At 39.0% G+C, this 17,913-nt stretch overlaps 1 protein-coding gene across 1 annotated transcript; it reads left to right on the top strand.

Moving 5' to 3' along the window:
- Positions 1 to 1,996: 1,996 nt before the first annotated feature.
- LOC127779142 (ferredoxin-dependent glutamate synthase, chloroplastic) lies at positions 1,997 to 17,693 on the top strand. Its single transcript, XM_052305846.1, has 33 exons — positions 1,997 to 2,663; positions 3,393 to 3,705; positions 4,221 to 4,663; positions 4,782 to 4,913; positions 5,445 to 5,543; positions 5,656 to 5,726; positions 6,228 to 6,324; positions 7,235 to 7,327; positions 7,421 to 7,566; positions 8,749 to 8,908; positions 9,139 to 9,249; positions 9,330 to 9,545; positions 10,176 to 10,333; positions 10,675 to 10,804; positions 11,033 to 11,091; positions 11,197 to 11,302; positions 11,545 to 11,641; positions 12,284 to 12,399; positions 12,493 to 12,690; positions 12,797 to 12,907; positions 13,280 to 13,519; positions 13,738 to 13,836; positions 14,438 to 14,533; positions 14,609 to 14,806; positions 14,915 to 14,989; positions 15,114 to 15,242; positions 15,326 to 15,424; positions 15,627 to 15,769; positions 15,848 to 15,941; positions 16,031 to 16,269; positions 16,348 to 16,426; positions 16,796 to 16,879; positions 16,963 to 17,693. The coding sequence occupies exons 1-33, from the start codon at positions 2,415 to 2,417 to the stop codon at positions 17,128 to 17,130; spliced, it is 4,848 nt and encodes a 1,615-aa protein (XP_052161806.1). The 5' UTR covers positions 1,997 to 2,414; the 3' UTR covers positions 17,131 to 17,693.
- Positions 17,694 to 17,913: the final 220 nt, after the last annotated feature.

The raw sequence follows: 17,913 nt of genomic DNA, 5'->3' as shown, positions 1-17,913 counted from the left end.
TGCTTAAAGATTTGGTTTGATCCATTGACTAGATAAGTAGATTGGTAAAGCTATGTCAGCATGTATGGTGACATGGGTGCTGAGCAAGCTAGTTTTGTTTTATTCAGTCACATTAACCACGAACGTGAAGTTCACTGGTTGATAGAGATATGTTAACTCTGCCTTTGTGTTATATATTGCATATTGAAATTTTAAAATTCGAACAACGTGTGAACATTTGCAATGGTGTGGGAAGAGATTCTCTTTCAGGGAACTAGTATTAAAATGCATAAATGCATAATCCGTTTTATGCCATGCCATGTTCCTTTCCATTCCGACTGAGAATTTAACTTCTAAGTTCTTTTTATGCAAACAATCTATATTTTGATGGTGTGGGAAGATAGGAGTATTCTCTTTCAGGGAACTAGTACTGAAATAGCATAATCCATTTTATGCCATGGCATGACATGTCCCTTTTCTGTCCAGATTGAGAATTTAACTTTGAAAAGTACTTTTTACGCGAACAAAGTTTTTGGAACAATATAAGGTTTTATAAAATATATTCAGACCGTATAATTTTCAGTACCTCTTAGATCCCTTTCATATGATGTGTTAAGTATGCTGGACATGCAATTCATCTTCAAATCTTGACAAGCTACTGACAAAATGTTTATATTTGTCCATAACCATCTCCATTATCGAGATTCTACATCAATATTAAGAGAACTTAATTAAGGACTAATAATGCTGACATCTACAGGTGGCAAATGGAGATAGGAGAGGAGCTTAAGAGAATAAATAAACTGAACAATGAAAAGTGGCACCAGAATACAGTGCACTGGCAGAATAATTTGGAGTTTGGAATCTTAATTAGGTGCTCATAGAAGGAACTAGACAAGACTTTGCATCTTTGATTTGTAAGGCTGCTAGGAGCCTGGCACTGTAGAGAACATCTAAAAGTTCCCCTGGTGATGATTGTCTGATATAGCTAATGAGCCTATTATTCAATGTTGATATGCTAAACCTTTTTATTACACGGAAGACGCATAACCAATTGCCATGACTCCTCCTCCTGAACTAATTTATAGTAAAGAAAAGAAACATCAATCTTATATATTTTCTTGTCATATTTTCATGGTGTAATCTTTCCACCCACCCTAAAATCATTATTAAAACTCCTGCTCTATCGATATATAAGGGCAAAGCTCTTGCCTTTTCTTCCAAAAACAATGTATTTTCTCCCTAAAAAAGTGAAAATACAAATAAAATACTACAACAAAGGCCCACTCAACGTACACATGTAGAGATGCAAGCGGGCAAACCCACTGCCCACATAAAACCCCCGCTTGCTAGTTCATTTTTTCTAAGATAGTACATATTTAAGAAGAAAGAACGAACTACAAGTGAGATAAGCGGGCAAAAAAAAAATCTTGCTTGCCCACACCGGTTGCATCTCTATACCTCTCCCCGTCTTATAAAAAATAAATCGAGTATGTAATACACCATATCTAGGTAGTATTAGGATGTGGTATACTCCCTCCATCCCAAAATAAGTGTAGTTTTGCACTGTTTATATCCAACGTTTGACCGTTTATTAAATGATAAAACATGAATAATACTTTATGTGTGACTATTTTTAAAAAATTTTCAAATAAGATGGACGATCAAACGTTGGACACAGATTACTATGGCTACACTTATTTTGAGACGGAGGTAGTATTTCATATTAGATTTATTTATTTTTAATAAAGAGAGTACACATTATGATACTGGAGCAATACCCAGGGCCAGCAACAAAAGAAAAAAAAAAGGAAGAGCATCCATAATGAAGGAGTACAAGGCTAAACAAGTCAAGTCCGTTGCAAAACCCCGTCAAAAATCCCAGCCACGGACCACCAATGCGCCCCAGTCCGGGCCCCACCAAAAGCCCCCAAAAGGCAATCAAATCAGTTCAATCCAACTACAACTCCGCCTTCAAAAAAAACCACACAAACCCAACCGCGAGTCCGCCGCTCCCCACCTCCTCCCTCTCGCCTCTCCCACCCATTCGGCGCCCCCCTCGCTCGGCGCCGCTCCTCCCCTCTCGCCCTCACCCTCGCCCTCGCCCTAGCCCGCGACTCTCCGTGCGCCCGAGAGACATCATCGTCGTCGTCTTCCTCGTCGTCTATAACCACCCGCGCGCCCGCTACTCCACACGCACCCATCCATCCCTCTCCCCCGCCCTATCCTCTTCTCTCCCCCTCCTCTCCACACGATCCACGCCTTGTCGCCTTCCCGCATCCACCACCACCGCCTCCCGCTCGCCCGTCGTTGGAGATATATCACGCGCGGAAGCGCGCGCCCCGCAGCCGCGTGTTGTTGTTGTTGTTGGGTGGTGGTGGTGGTGGTAGACGAGGGGTGGTGTGGTCTCGTGCCGGGGACCGGATCGGCGCGCCATGGCCACGCTCCCACGTGCGGCGGCGGCGGCGGCGCCGTCGCCAGCCGCGGCGCTGCTCCCGCTCCCGCGCGCCGCGCCGCTGCTGGCGGGGCGCGCGGCGGCGCGCTCCGCGGCGCGGAGGCTCAGGGCTAGGGGGACAAGGGCGCCGCCGCTCGCGGCCGCGCGGCGCGGGTGGGGAGGCGTCTCCCCGCGCGCGGTGCTCGACCTGCCACGACGACGGGAGGCCGCGGAGAAGCCCGCGCAGAAGGTATGGGCCGCTCCGCCGATCAGGCGCTTGTACAGTGGTGCGGATGGTTGGGTGAGAGATGGCGCTTGGATGGGTCGGTGTTTTGGGGTTTTGCATGTTTGGATGTGGTGATTACTGATTAGATTGGTTTATGAAGCTATGAGCCCATACGTGTTTTCATGGATTCATCCCTAGTTTTGAGGCCATTTTGGTTGATTTTTTCTCTCTATACATGCTTCTAATGGATTTGCGGTCGCCCCAAATACATTGGAAATCAGAGTAAGCTGCGGTAGAGGTGGTTCATGGAACTGATGATTCAGATTATTTAACGCCTCCTGATCACTGTTATTGGATAAGCTTTTGTCCTGATGCAAAAGCTACTTGCATGTGCAAGCTTTTTTTAATCTCTAGTTTATCCTTGTTCACCGCAAGTTGTCGCTGTTCCTTTTGTGGATTTTTTTAAAACAGTAGGGTAGCAAGTGAACAAACTACAACAAATGCAGGTGCGATAAACAATTATTTGGTAAGGAACGGATACATGACAGCTGTGGTGGTAGGTACTGATCGCGATCGAATTCCAGGAGTACCACATTGTGTAATGCATTGGTGAAAAAGGCTGTAATGTACTTTCCATGGCTCTTCTGCAATGTCTTGAATGCAAGATTGTATTCTGAGTCGCAATTATGATGCTGTAAATCAAGCAGTGTGTTTTGCTCTTGTTGATATCGGTATTTCCTTTCTATTTATCAGGCTGCAGATTTGAATGAAATCTTATCAGAACGTGGTGCTTGTGGTGTTGGATTTGTCGCAAACTTGAAAAATGAGCCTTCATTCAATATTGTCCGGGATGCCCTTGTGGCTCTTGGCTGCATGGAGCACCGTGGTGGTTGTGGAGCGGACAATGACTCCGGTGACGGTTCAGGACTGATGAGTGGTATCCCATGGGACTTGTTCAATGACTGGGCCAACAAGCAAGGGCTTGCTCCCCTGGACAGAACAAATACAGGTGTAGGAATGGTCTTTCTTCCACAAGACGAGAGTTCCATGGAAGAAGCCAAAGCTGGTAGAGTGTTTCTTATGCTTACCTCAATTTTCTGCCCACATTACCGAGCATTTCTCGCTTTCAAAGTGCAATATTTCCTGTGTTCGTATGGATCATAACATTTATGTTCGCAATGCATATCTTGTTGCCACCTGTTTCGGTATGTTTTATTTGGGAGTTTTCATGCTGCCATACTTCATATCCCATGACACCTTAACCCTTTTCTGACTCACTATTATCCCTTGCATGAAATTTTAGGAAGTAAATATCATTTATTTGTATCTACAACTATAACCTATAACAAATGCATTTTCAGTTTCTTGTGTGCTAAAATTTTCGTTGCTTCAAAGGGACAATTATTTTATAAAACTCACAATGACATCTGCTTCACAAGTGAAAATGGATTGGTGGTTAAGTACCATATCCTGTTTTCTATTTTTTTTAAATACATTCTTATGGTTGGTAGCCAGCAGTTACCATATTGGTTTCGTACCATTGTCATGCATGATCTGAATGTCACCATGTTGCCTTTTCAGTTGTTGCCAAGGTATTCACTGACGAAGGCCTTGAGGTTCTTGGCTGGAGAACTGTTCCTTTTAATGTATCAGTGGTAGGTCGCTATGCAAAAGAAACCATGCCTAATATACAACAGATATTTGTGAAAGTTGCAAAAGAAGATAATGCTGATGACATAGAGAGAGAGTTGTACATCTGCCGGAAGCTGATAGAGCGGGCCACAAAATCTGCTAGTTGGGCAGATGAACTTTATTTCTGTTCTTTGTCAAGCAGAACTATAGTCTACAAGGGGATGCTTCGATCTGAGATTCTTGGGCAATTCTATTTGGACCTTCAGAATGAACTCTACAAATCACCTTTTGCCATATACCATCGAAGATACAGTACCAATACAAGCCCTAGATGGCCTCTTGCTCAACCTATGAGGTTACTTGGACACAATGGAGAGATTAATACAATACAGGTTTGTTCCTGAATCTATAATTCTTCTATTTGTTCGCTGTATCTGATGTTTAGCAAAAGTGTGTTATTGAAGATTAAACATACCTCAAGTGTATTCATAGTCTATCCTTTCCTTGCAGGGGAACTTGAACTGGATGCGATCAAGGGAAGCCACACTACAATCTCCTGTATGGCGTGGGCGTGAGCATGAAATACGTCCATTTGGTGATCCTAAAGCATCTGATTCAGCAAACCTTGACAGTACTGCTGAAGTAAGAGACTGCACATGGAGCATCCATTACTTATGCTTCTTGTCCACACAATTAACATAATTTTGCTTTCTTTTTTGTAATAATTCTAGAGCCAGTTTTTTTGGGCACTCCTTGACCGTTCAAAATTCCTTTGGTGAATTTGCTTTACAACACATAATTTGTCTAGCAGCTGTAGGATGTTAACATTTTGATAACAATTGAGAAGTAAAATACAGAAATCTGACAAAAAAGGCCAGTTCAAAGTTTTTAAAACAATTGAAAGATGCACAGCATGTACAAACATCCTATGATACTTTGAATTAATGCTTTTGAGATGTGGAGAATGAAGTTGTACTTCTAAATGTTATAAAGTTGCAAGTTACTGCTAGTTGCTAAGCAACATGATTTCTACTCGATCTATTTCAATGTGCATCATCATTTATATATATTAATCTGAATGTGCATCACACACCCTGCTCTCTTCTTCAATGCATTAAAAGTTGTTGCAAAACTGCTGTTATTATTAAATCATCAAATTCTTTCTTGCACCAGTTACTGCTAAGAAGTGGCAGAAGTCCTGCTGAAGCTATGATGATTCTCGTTCCTGAGGCATACAAGAACCATCCTACATTGTCAATAAAATATCCTGAGGTATGGAATGCGTTAGTAGATATAGAAGCCATGGGTATGCATCAAATTCCTCACATATTAACTAGTGCAAGCAGTTCTGTTCAAGTGAATGTTCTCTTCATTTGTGCATTAGGTAATCGACTTCTATGACTACTATAAAGGTCAAATGGAGGCTTGGGATGGACCCGCTTTGCTCTTATTTAGGTAAAATAATTTTTGTGTTAATCTGTTAGGTATTTAATTTATTTTCTTTTGCTATGTCAGTTCATGATGTGTAGGCACAGTTTTCTTGCACAGTTTGGTCAAAGGCATCTCATGCATCAGCAGATTTGACTTCCTTCTAATTTATATACCTTGATTCAAGAAATAAGGATGCACCAAGTAGCTATTTATTGTGAAAGATAAAATCATAAGAGAAGGCTACATGCTGTCATTAGAAATATTGGCGAACGATATCTAAGTGTAGCTGTAGAAACCTATTGAAGCATGGTACAGCAATAAAATTCCATATAGGAGACAAAACTGATATATGCAAAATAACAACATATATTAAAAAAATAATGAAATATTGCTGAACTAGTCCCCATGATAGAGGATGCTTTCTGTTTTCATGAATAAGATATTCCAATACTTCTCCAATTTAGAGCATCCTGCAACAGAATTGACACTGCTTACAAGTTCGATTTGGTATATTCTTGCGTGCAGTGATGGAAGGACAGTAGGAGCATGTCTTGATCGAAATGGTCTTCGCCCAGCACGCTATTGGAGAACATCTGATGATTTTGTTTATGTTGCATCTGAGGTATGCCCTTTTGATGTTCTGGTAATTTTATTCTTCTGTATAGAATTGATTGTTCGGTGACAATGTTATTAGAGAGAAACATTGATATTCTCATGTATAGTGAAATCTCCATTTTGAAATTCTTGAATTGGAGCATTTGGTTTATCTGCCAATAACTTATTGCAGATATACTGACACCCTTCTATACCAAACCGCAGAGTTCAGATGTCATTGAGTAAGTATTGTGTCCATTTGCTAAAGTGTAGGTCTGACATCTACAATAGGTGATTAGGAGAAAATTACGAAGTTAGTGTTTTCGTTCCTATTAGGATGTTATGTTTTATGCCCATGCATGTGTGGTATCATCCTATAATGATACCACATGGCAATTAAGTTGGCAGAGTAAATGCACAGTACCTCAATTGTAGTGAAGTAAATAGCATTTGCAGGGTACATGGATGCCATGCTATTCTTCCTTTCCTCTGTCTTAAAGAAGCTTCCCTCACACCTTCCTTATACCGGCAGCTTTTTATATAGTATTGCATACACCATTGAGCATTTAATTACGGCTTACTGGATGCATAATTTGAAGAATTGGTTTACGTAGATGATCACTGCTGCTCTTGATAGACGAGTTGTTTCATGAAATTGTTAAGTCAACTTATGCTTAAGTTTGCTAAGTCCAAATTATGTTCGACTCTTTGGATGGCAATTCATACTCTATTACCCTATATTTTACTATCTTTTGAGCAGTTGAAATGCGATATATTATATTTAAAATCATGACAATAAAATATTAACCATGTGCCACCACACTGCAACACTTGATGGAGTACTTTGGATCACTTTCTTAAATGCCCTGTGGGAGTCCCCAAAGTTCTATATTGTATGGTTCTTACTGATCACTAGCTTTTTTTATGACAATCTACAGGTTGGTGTTATACCAATGGATGAGTCAAAGGTAGTAATGAAAGGAAGATTGGGTCCTGGAATGATGATAACGGTTGACCTACAAACTGGCCAGGTTAGAATAGAAACAAAATAACCATTTTCCTTTCTTGCTTTGAGTATTCCAGACAATTCAAATATATATGCTAAACCTCATGAATCATCTTAGGTGCTTGAAAACACAGAAGTGAAGAAAAGTGTGGCTTCAGCGAACCCCTATGGATCCTGGTTGCAGCAAAGTACACGTTCAATAAAGCCTGTCAACTTCCAGTCATCTGTTGCTATGGACAATGAAACGGTCCTGAGACACCAGCAGTAAGAATCCCTCAGACTTTGTTCCATCTATCTTGAACATCTGTTCTTTCTTTTCCTTCAATTGGGAACTCCCCTACTGTTCTCCTAAACAATCATCTCTTTTGTTCTTTTCTCCTTGTGGAACCTAAGTATGTTTGTGCTTGAGATAGCAAGTCTATGTGCTGATTGTACATTTGTACCTGGCATTTGTGTTGAAAAATTTGTGAACTTTACATATATAAATTAAATTCCTTGTATTGCAATGTAGTTTTACTCTTCCTGATGGACAAATGTAGTCTACAGCTGATTATATCATTATCTAACTTAATGGTTCCTTTCCATTATCTATGCCCAATGCGATAGAGAAATAGAATGTAGCGTCTTTAGTTTTTCTATTTTCTAGTTGTACATATCCCAATAAAAAAAATGAAAAACTCCCATTTCAAAATAAAATTCTATCAGAATGCGCCAGTAATTTTTTTTAATGAAACACCAGTAAACCTAAACTAACCATTAATACAAAGATTATATTGGTAGGCCATCCATTTTTTGTAGTATTATACTCCCTCCATCTACTTTTGATAGTCATATTTCCAAATCTGAAAATTTTATTTTTGATAGGCATATTTCAATCCAACAACCTATCCTCTTAATGACTTTCTCGGATTTAATGCGTGACTCCATTCTTTCACACATGATTGGCTATATGGACATTGATAAATGTAAATATTAATGAATCGCTTGTTTACGAGGAATGACTAGTAGTATGTTTAAATGGATGATAAGTAGAATTACTTATCCTTGGTCTGTGTGCCAAGATGAAATATGACTATCAAAAATAGATGGAGGGAGTATCTTGTAAAATATCACAATAGCAACTAAATATGGTGAAGGTGTAAATTGTGAAACATCTCAATTCCTGAATACACCAGAAGAAGTAAGATTCATTCAGATTTCAGAGGATATGCCCAAAACTTTGCCTTTTGATCTTGGTATAACGCCATGCCTAGAAATATTCTTTTCAACCAATTTGGCTGATTTTGGTATGTGCTCGATGTGTACTACTCCACACTTACCTATTTTTCTGTAGATCAGAGTATCAGGCGTTGCTGCACAGAATATTTGATGAGACATAAAGCTTATATATGCTAGATGGTCATTCAGGCTTGATATTTAATTTGAGATTACTGTCTTTGTCTTCAGGGCCTTTGGATATTCCAGTGAAGATGTTCAAATGGTAATTGAAACAATGGCTTCACAAGGCAAGGAACCAACATTTTGTATGGGTGACGACATTCCATTAGCTGTATTGTCACAAAAGCCACACATGTTATTTGATTATTTCAAACAGCGATTTGCACAAGTAAGTAAATCCTTGCTGATATTATGCCAGACAACTTGTTAAACACCTAAAGTGCTTTTCTCATTGTTTAATAGTGTGTATTTCTTTGTGCAACTGGTGTTTCAACTGTTAGTGATGCACAACAATGGCCTGTTGTCCATTGATTTTTTTCCTCATTTACAAAAGTAATTATAGCAAGATGAAATCCTGCCTTCTGCTGGACATAATAATACATTTCGTCCGATTTGTAGGTTACAAATCCTGCTATTGATCCCCTCAGAGAAGGTTTGGTTATGTCTCTTGAAGTCAATATTGGTAAACGGCGCAATATCTTGGAAGTTGGCCCTGAAAATGCTGATCAGGTAGTTCTTTTGAAGGAAATAGTTTTTTTTTTTTTTGAATTCATGGGGAATATAAAGACACCATCTTGTTGAATTTTCAGGTTACCCTATCAAGTCCTGTGCTTAATGAAGGTGAACTAGAATCACTTTTGAATGACTCAAAACTGAAGCCTAAAGTACTCTCGACATACTTCGACATCCGTAAAGGTCTAGATGGTTCCCTTGATAAGGCTATTAAGGTTCTTTGTGATGAAGCTGATGCTGCTGTGCGGAATGGTTCTCAACTTCTTGTGCTTTCTGATCGTTCTGAAGCACTCGTGAGTAGCTTCTGAGTTCTGACATTTTAAAATCCTAGCATTTAACGTAAAAGCTGTGCTATTTTCATAGTCTTGGATGGCTAAGACATCTTTACATTTTTATTTCACTCCTTTACATAACCAACAGATTGAGTGTGCTTTATTTCTTTATTCAAATGCTTATTACTCCGTAGTGGATAATATTAACCAATTATCCTTATTTGAACTCTAATAATAATTATAATTATTATAAACACTTATATCCATGATGCAATGATACTCTGACGAGGCCACATAATTGGTACCTCGGTAGTATCGATTAGTTACATTTAATATGTTACCTGCCCAGTTATATGTCTGTCAGGAGCATTACTTACTATCACAGTTTAGATGTATAGAATTTTGTAATGATGACTACTCCAGTACTGATGTATCCACAGATGCACATAAGTTTGTAGCATGAAAGCTTCATGACCGAATGCTAATCTACCTAGTTTTTTTTCTCTTCCATTTTTAGATCAAAATGAAAGGTTTTTTTGTTCAAATTCGGACTATTTACTAGTACAATGAGATATACAATTGAGATAGGATTGTGCTATTTGCTTTATTTATGTTTCCTAGATTGCAATATTAAATTGCTTGATGATGTAGGAACCAACTCGCCCTGCCATCCCGATACTTCTAGCTGTTGGTGCCATCCACCAGCATTTGATTCAAAATGGTCTTCGGATGTCTGCTTCCATTGTTGCTGATACTGCTCAGTGTTTTAGCACCCATCAGTTTGCTTGCTTGATCGGATATGGAGCCAGGTATGACTTTATTGTCAACATAAATTTCTTTCGATATCCACCAGTTCATTACTTATATTTGCTTCATTTTGCATCCTAATCCTGCTTAGATGAATGCATATACTCTGAATTAACATATGAATGGGATTGGAATTTAGCATTGTGCTTAACACAAGAAGCCGTAATATAACACAACTAAGATACAAGAGATCCATTAAACTAGGTGTGTTCTTCCTTTTCACTCAATTGATTTTGTGTAGGTTCTAGTCATAGGTGTGCACTTCCTCTAGAAACCAGATAGTCTTAACAGTGCTGCATCTGCTTTTAGATTTACTTGTATTAATTCTTGTTTTGTGCATTAGTGCTGTATGTCCGTATCTGGCACTAGAAACGTGCCGACAATGGAGGCTGAGCAACAAAACTGTTAATTTGATGCGAAATGGGAAGATGCCCACGGTGACTATTGAGCAGGCCCAAAGAAACTTTATCAAGGTATGATTTCTATAGCTTGAGTTGTAACTAGTTTGTTGCATGCTGTTGTACTGTTGCCACTCTGTTAATGCACTCGAGTCTGATACTGCATTTTACTTTTTATGATCCATTCTCTCATGTTAAAGGTCTTTGATTTGTGAATGAGTTATCCCGTCTCACTTGTAAGCTTGTAGCTAGTACTTCATATTTCATTTTACATTTTTTATTAATTAATTTATATTTTTTCAGGCAGTAAAATCTGGCCTACTCAAGATTCTTTCAAAAATGGGAATATCATTGCTCTCAAGGTTTGTTTATATTCCCTCATACAGTATGACAGAATTATGGTTTCAATCTTGTGAAGTTTGAACTACCTCTGCAATATCTTTACGTATCCTCTTTTTTTTGGACAGTTATTGTGGAGCCCAGATCTTCGAAATTTATGGCCTTGGTCAAGAGGTTGTTGATCTCGCCTTCTGTGGAAGTGTATCGAAAATTGGAGGTCTCACCCTTGATGAGGTATTTTACAATTTTTCAGTACGCTACTCAAGTCACTTGAACGCCATTCAAGCAAGCATACAATTCTCAACTCCTACATGTTTTTTTTTTCCTTTGTCTCACATAGTATTTAATTACCTTGTCACATTGTATGTTTAGAAGTGAATTTAGACGATCTCCTATTCGTGTACTATTTATCTCTTTTTTATTGTTACCTGCTAACACTTCTCTGACTCCACAACCCCTATCCTTTTCTTGCAAAGCTGGGTAGAGAAACATTATCATTCTGGGTGAAGGCGTTCTCAGAAGATACTGCGAAGAGGCTAGAGAACTTTGGATTCATTCAATCCAGACCTGGAGGTAGCATCTAACTCATGAATTGCCACGAACACCCCTGTTTGTGCCATTTGCTCAATCAAAATGACATCAATTCGATGATCTGAGATCTAGTTTTGTACAGAATGTGTGTTTTTTGTTTTATATCTGACACTATACTAAGGTACTGTTTATCTGTGATTCAGAATCTAAGTTTGGTTGGGTCCCTCTAGGGATTCACCAATAAAAAAAAATGTTTTCATGCATCCTCCTCTCCTGTCAAGTGCCATGGTACTATTTATTGATGTCTTCTGGTTCTATAAATTCTTTTATTCTATTGTAAAGGATATACCAGTTATATCCCTGCATGAATTTTGTGGGATGAAGTTTTGGGCTGCACAGGCATGTGATCCTGGATTTGATCCACACCCACGCCCGTGTAAGGGTGAAAGTTGAAACACCTTTTTCCAAAACAAAGAGGCAACAGTAGATGCTTACAAAACATGGCTTTATAGTTTCAATAGAACCGACAATACTCTGAAGTTTTCCTATAAGATTCCCTAAAGTTGATTCTTAGAGATTTGTTTTTATGTAAGAAATTTCAAGTCTATCATCTTATGTACTCATGTGCATTATTGTCTTATTATTTAATACTGAAAATTTGTTGCTTTTATATTTTCTGAACAGGTGAATATCACGCAAATAATCCTGAGATGTCAAAGCTGCTGCACAAAGCAGTTCGTGAAAAAAGTGACAATGCATACACTGTCTACCAACAACATCTTGCAAGCCGTCCTGTCAATGTTAGTGATGCTTACTCCTTACTTTGCAGTTGGCCAATCCACAGATCCTTTTGGTGTTGCATTTGGTTCACCACTATATCTTTTACACTGCAGGTTCTTCGAGATCTTCTAGAGTTGAAGAGTGATCGTGCCCCTATTCCTATCGGCAAAGTTGAGCCTGCAACCTCCATTGTTGAGCGATTTTGTACAGGTGGAATGTCCCTTGGAGCTATTTCCAGAGAAACACATGAAGCTATTGCAATTGCAATGAATAGAATAGGTGGGAAATCTAACTCCGGAGAAGGTGGTGAGGTGCGTCAGATGATTTTCCCTGAGATGAAGATATATATTTAATTATGTCAAACAGATCAAGTGGAAACTACAAGACAAAATTGCTTATGGACTTCTCTCTTTGCAGGACCCAATCCGCTGGAGTCCCCTTGCAGATGTAGAGGATGGGTATTCTCCAACACTTCCTCATCTCAAGGGTCTACAGAATGGAGACACTGCCACAAGTGCCATCAAGCAGGTGTGGCATCAGAATTTCATGGGTGCTATCTGCATTACTTAATTGTCGTTATCTGTGCGTTTTTTTCTCAAATTTTCCTTGGCCATTATTATAATATTCTGGATGGAAGATAACATTCTATTTTCAAAACCATGACTTGTATTGGAATATGAGCATGTTTAACTTTTGCCAAATTGTCCTTATAATGTGTCCTGTATGTCACAAAAAATAAAGATACAGAGCATGTTTAACTAATTTCATCTATATATTAGTGCAGATTAACTATTTCATCCTTTACTTACTAGAGTAGTCCTTAATCAAAAGTACATAACACCCATTTTCTAGTGTATTAGTATCTTTGAGTTAGTTTTCACTTATACCATCCTCTTACAGGTTGCATCTGGACGCTTTGGGGTTACACCAACATTTTTAGTAAATGCTGAACAAATTGAGATAAAGATTGCACAAGGGGCAAAGCCTGGTGAAGGGGGCCAACTTCCGGGGAAAAAAGTCAGTGCATACATTGCTCGGCTGAGAAACTCCAAACCTGGAGTTCCTCTCATATCCCCACCACCGCACCATGACATCTATTCAATCGAGGATCTAGCACAGTTAATTTATGATCTTCATCAGGTTTGTCTTCTCTTAGTATTGGTGCAATGATCCAATGGCAACTAGAAATATTGTTGGTGCTATGGGAGAATTACATAAGCTTTAGAATAAAAGTTTGCTGTGGCTTGCAAGAATTGGAGCTCTTTTGTTACCTTTACCTACTGTTGACATTTGAAGTAGAGTTGGTGCATTCCCTGGCACTTACCAAGACTTTGTTTTTCAATATCTGGTGGGAGCAGATCAATCCAAAAGCGAAGGTATCTGTAAAGCTTGTAGCTGAAGCAGGAATTGGAACTGTAGCTTCTGGAGTATCCAAAGGAAACGCAGACATAATTCAGGTTGGTTAAACTTTTCTGTGTTAATTATTCATTGAGTTAACTCTTGCCATGGTTTACTGCTATTCAACTATTATTTTTGTACCATTAACTCTTAGCTGCAATGCTATCCCTCTATCAGGTCGCATAGGGTTTTGTTTGCTATCTTATGCTACATATTTTGTCATTTATATATGGTATTCACAATGAGAGTCTTCTGTAGTTTGTTTTTCTCTATATTGAGAAAAAATGATTCCTTTACTAAAGTGGCATATGCCTCAACACTGAGTACTTGCTAACGAATGCCACTATCTAGTGAAAAATGTGCCCAAGAAGCTGTTATAGATCGTGGAGGATTTTTTTGAGAAATTTACTAAAATGATCCCAAAATCTCAGCAGTGTGGTGCATGATGCTCTCTTCAAAAAATACCCATATACTAATGAAGATACTGAACATATGTACAAATTGAATGAATGTACTACCTCCGTCCCAAAAATCTCTTATATTTTGGGATGGAGGTAGTACTAAACTAACCTTTTGCTTCAACGCAGATAGATTATTGCAACATTTGAATTAGATTATTTATGAAAACTTATTTGAAATACGTGTATTTCTGTCACACAGATATCAGGTCATGATGGTGGCACTGGAGCTAGCCCAATTAGTTCAATCAAGCATGCTGGGGGTCCTTGGGAACTTGGTCTTTCAGAAACGCACCAGGTTTGCTTCATCTATTTGCTTCTTTTACCTATTGAAACATCGTCTTTGTTCTAATGCTAGTTAGCTTGTCTCCAGACACTTATACAAAATGGATTGAGAGAGAGGGTAGTACTTAGGGTGGATGGTGGATTCAGAAGTGGCCTAGATGTCCTTATGGCTGCTGCCATGGGTGCGGATGAATATGGTTTTGGTTCTGTGGCTATGATAGCTACTGGATGTGTCATGGCACGCATTTGCCACACAAACAATTGCCCAGTTGGAGTTGCTAGTCAGGTAATGACAATAGAAGCTATTTTTTTCCTTCCTCTTTGAGGTTCTATCTTTACACCTTAAAAGATCGACCTACACTGGGATTTTATCCTACATTCTGTGTACCTGCAGAGAGAAGAACTTCGTGCTAGGTTTCCTGGTGTTCCTGGTGATCTTGTAAACTACTTCCTCTTTGTTGCAGAAGAGGTATGGCCTCATTCACATTACTATTGCTATCTGTATTAATCTTGTTCTGTAGCAATTATGGTCATGTGATATATCTTATTTTGCACATATCAGCGCATTTCATACTCATGCTTAAATTATCCAGGTACGAGCGACATTGGCCCAATTGGGTTTTGAAAAGCTCGATGATATAATTGGGCGAACAGATTTACTTAAAGCAAAGCATGTCTCTTTGGCGAAAACACAGCACATTGACCTCAAATACCTCTTATCGGTACAGAGTTAACTGCCAGTTTTGTTTTAGTAGTTGGCATTTCAACCATATGCTTGTTATAGTAATCAATCTCATTGTACCAGAGTGCTGGATTACCCAAATGGAGTAGCTCTCAGATAAGGAGTCAAGACGTCCACAGTAATGGCCCTGTTCTTGACGAGACAATCCTCGCCGATCCTGATGTAATGTTTTCTATTCCGTTCTCAGTTACATTAACTTCACTAGTGACTGATTTGTGAATAGTCAGCCAAAGTAATCCTTGACTCTGCTACTTGGTCAGCTTGAAACCAGGACGAACGATGTCCTTAATTGTAGTTTAAAGCTAACTGTTTAGTTGTATCTTGCTAATGGTGTAGCATTACTTATATATATTCTATTTTACAGATATCCGATGCGATTGAGAATGAGAAGGAGGTTTCCAAGACATTTCAAATTTACAATGTTGACAGGGCTGTCTGTGGTCGAGTAGCAGGTGTCATTGCCAAGAAGTATGGTGACACAGGATTTGCAGGCCAGCTCAACATTACGTATGTTAACCATTTTCTTTTTTTTAATTCAGTTTCTCTTATGAAAAGGTAGGAACATAATGATTTTTTGCCCTTCAGGTTTACTGGAAGCGCAGGGCAGTCCTTTGGATGTTTTCTAACTCCTGGAATGAATATTCGGCTAATTGGAGAGGCCAACGATTATGTGGGAAAGGTATCTAATGCAAACAGGCATACAGCATTATTGAAAATTGTGCCTGACCAGATTTATAATACCTTTCTTTTTTTTTAAAAAAAATGCAGGGTATGGCTGGTGGAGAGCTGGTTGTAGTTCCTGTAGAAAAAACAGGATTTGTTCCTGAGGATGCTGCTATAGTTGGTAACACTTGTCTGTATGGAGCTACTGGTGGTCAGGTATTTGTGAGAGGCAAAACAGGTGAAAGATTTGCAGTTAGAAACTCCCTTGGTCAAGCAGTGGTTGAGGGCACTGGAGATCATTGCTGCGAGTACATGACTGGTGGCTGTGTAGTTGTACTTGGCAAGTAAGTACCACATGCAGGATTCTCATATTGAGAATCGCCTTCTTTTGTCCTGATATATGGATATTTCTCAATCGACAGAGTTGGGAGGAATGTTGCAGCTGGAATGACGGGTGGCCTTGCCTATATTCTAGATGAGGATGATACACTCGTCCCAAAGGTTTCATAACCTTGAAACTTCTGGTTTTACTAGCTTGATAACATGCACGTACATACGCCAGTTAGGACTTGTTCTTTTTAATATCATTTTCCATATTTCTGTCTAGTTGCATGCTCGGCTTAGGACAACCTCAGACTAACATGTTTTACATGATTCTACGTCGTCAAGCCTTTTATCCAAAAAAAAACATGATTCTACGTAAGTACAGGGAATGATGATTAGAAATGCCTACATGTTCTGATATAATATGACAATCTTATCATCTCTAATAACTTTTGTTGCCTATTTCATCACTTTGCATGAGTAAATTGTTCATGTATGAAGGTCATTGTCAAGGAAAAGAATTGACAATTAGTCGTGTTTCCTTAGGTTAACAAGGAGATTGTGAAGATGCAGAGAGTGAATGCTCCAGCCGGGCAGATGCAGCTGAAGGGCTTGATTGAGGCTTACGTTGTAAGCGAAGTTCACTTCGGAAAGTTTAGCACCGACTACTCGTTCATTTCCCATTTCGCTAACACTGAACGTTGCTTTTACAGGAAAAAACAGGCAGCGAGAAAGGTGCCACAATTTTGAGAGAATGGGAGGCATATCTGCCACTCTTCTGGCAACTGGTACCACCAAGTGAAGAAGACTCTCCTGAAGCTTGTGCCGAGTTTGAAAGAGTACTTGCCAAGCAAGCAACAACAGTACAATCGGCGAAGTGATCAACTGCAATTCCCAAGTGATCAGATTAGACAACAGGATGGTGTTCTTTGGTACTTTCCAGGTGATTTTTTCCTGGGACCACATCAAGGAAAACAAAATAACAACTGGCATACTTGTGAAGCACCGAAGTGCCCCCAAAGACTGCGATTTTGTGGAAGCTCTGCCCAAGGCACCTTTTGAAACAAGTTTCACATGATCGTGGAGGATTCTTCTTTGCGCCCTTGCACTTGCACGCCCTAGTTAACCACCCCCCTGTAAATTGGTTTGCTGACGCTAGGTTGCTATTTGCAGAGGCAGTGAAGACACACTTCTAAACTTCTCCATTCCTGTACAGGATTCGTGTCCTATGTAATCGTATTTTTGGTTCTGGACACATTAGTTCTTACATTTATACCCGTCCGGTGGGGGCATGCGAGTCGCATGTGCATACAGCTATAGTGAATAAAGTGTACTGTCAAGTAGTTTTCTCAGGTTGTTGCCAGTGGACCGTGGTGTTATCGTTATGGATTATAATTCAAGGTGTCAAATACTTCAATTATTATATTTTTTATCTAAAATATAATCATGTGAGATGTTATAAAAAAAATTATAATGATGCAATTGAATAAAAAACAGATGAATATTTTTTAAAAAAAATAATTGAAAAGTTTGCTAAACCAACCTTTAAAGAGAGTATGTGAGACATTTCAGCGTGTACTTCTTTCATCCTAAAATAAATAAACCTAATAAAATGTGACATATTGTACTACAAATCTACTATGAATCTAGATATTATGTATCAC

This window comes from Oryza glaberrima, chromosome 7 (assembly GCF_000147395.1).
Source record: "Oryza glaberrima chromosome 7, OglaRS2, whole genome shotgun sequence".
In the NCBI taxonomy this organism is placed as follows: Eukaryota; Viridiplantae; Streptophyta; class Magnoliopsida; order Poales; family Poaceae; genus Oryza; species Oryza glaberrima.
The sequence above is the reverse complement of the archived record's forward strand: the minus strand, read 5'-3'. Positions and strand labels throughout refer to the sequence as shown.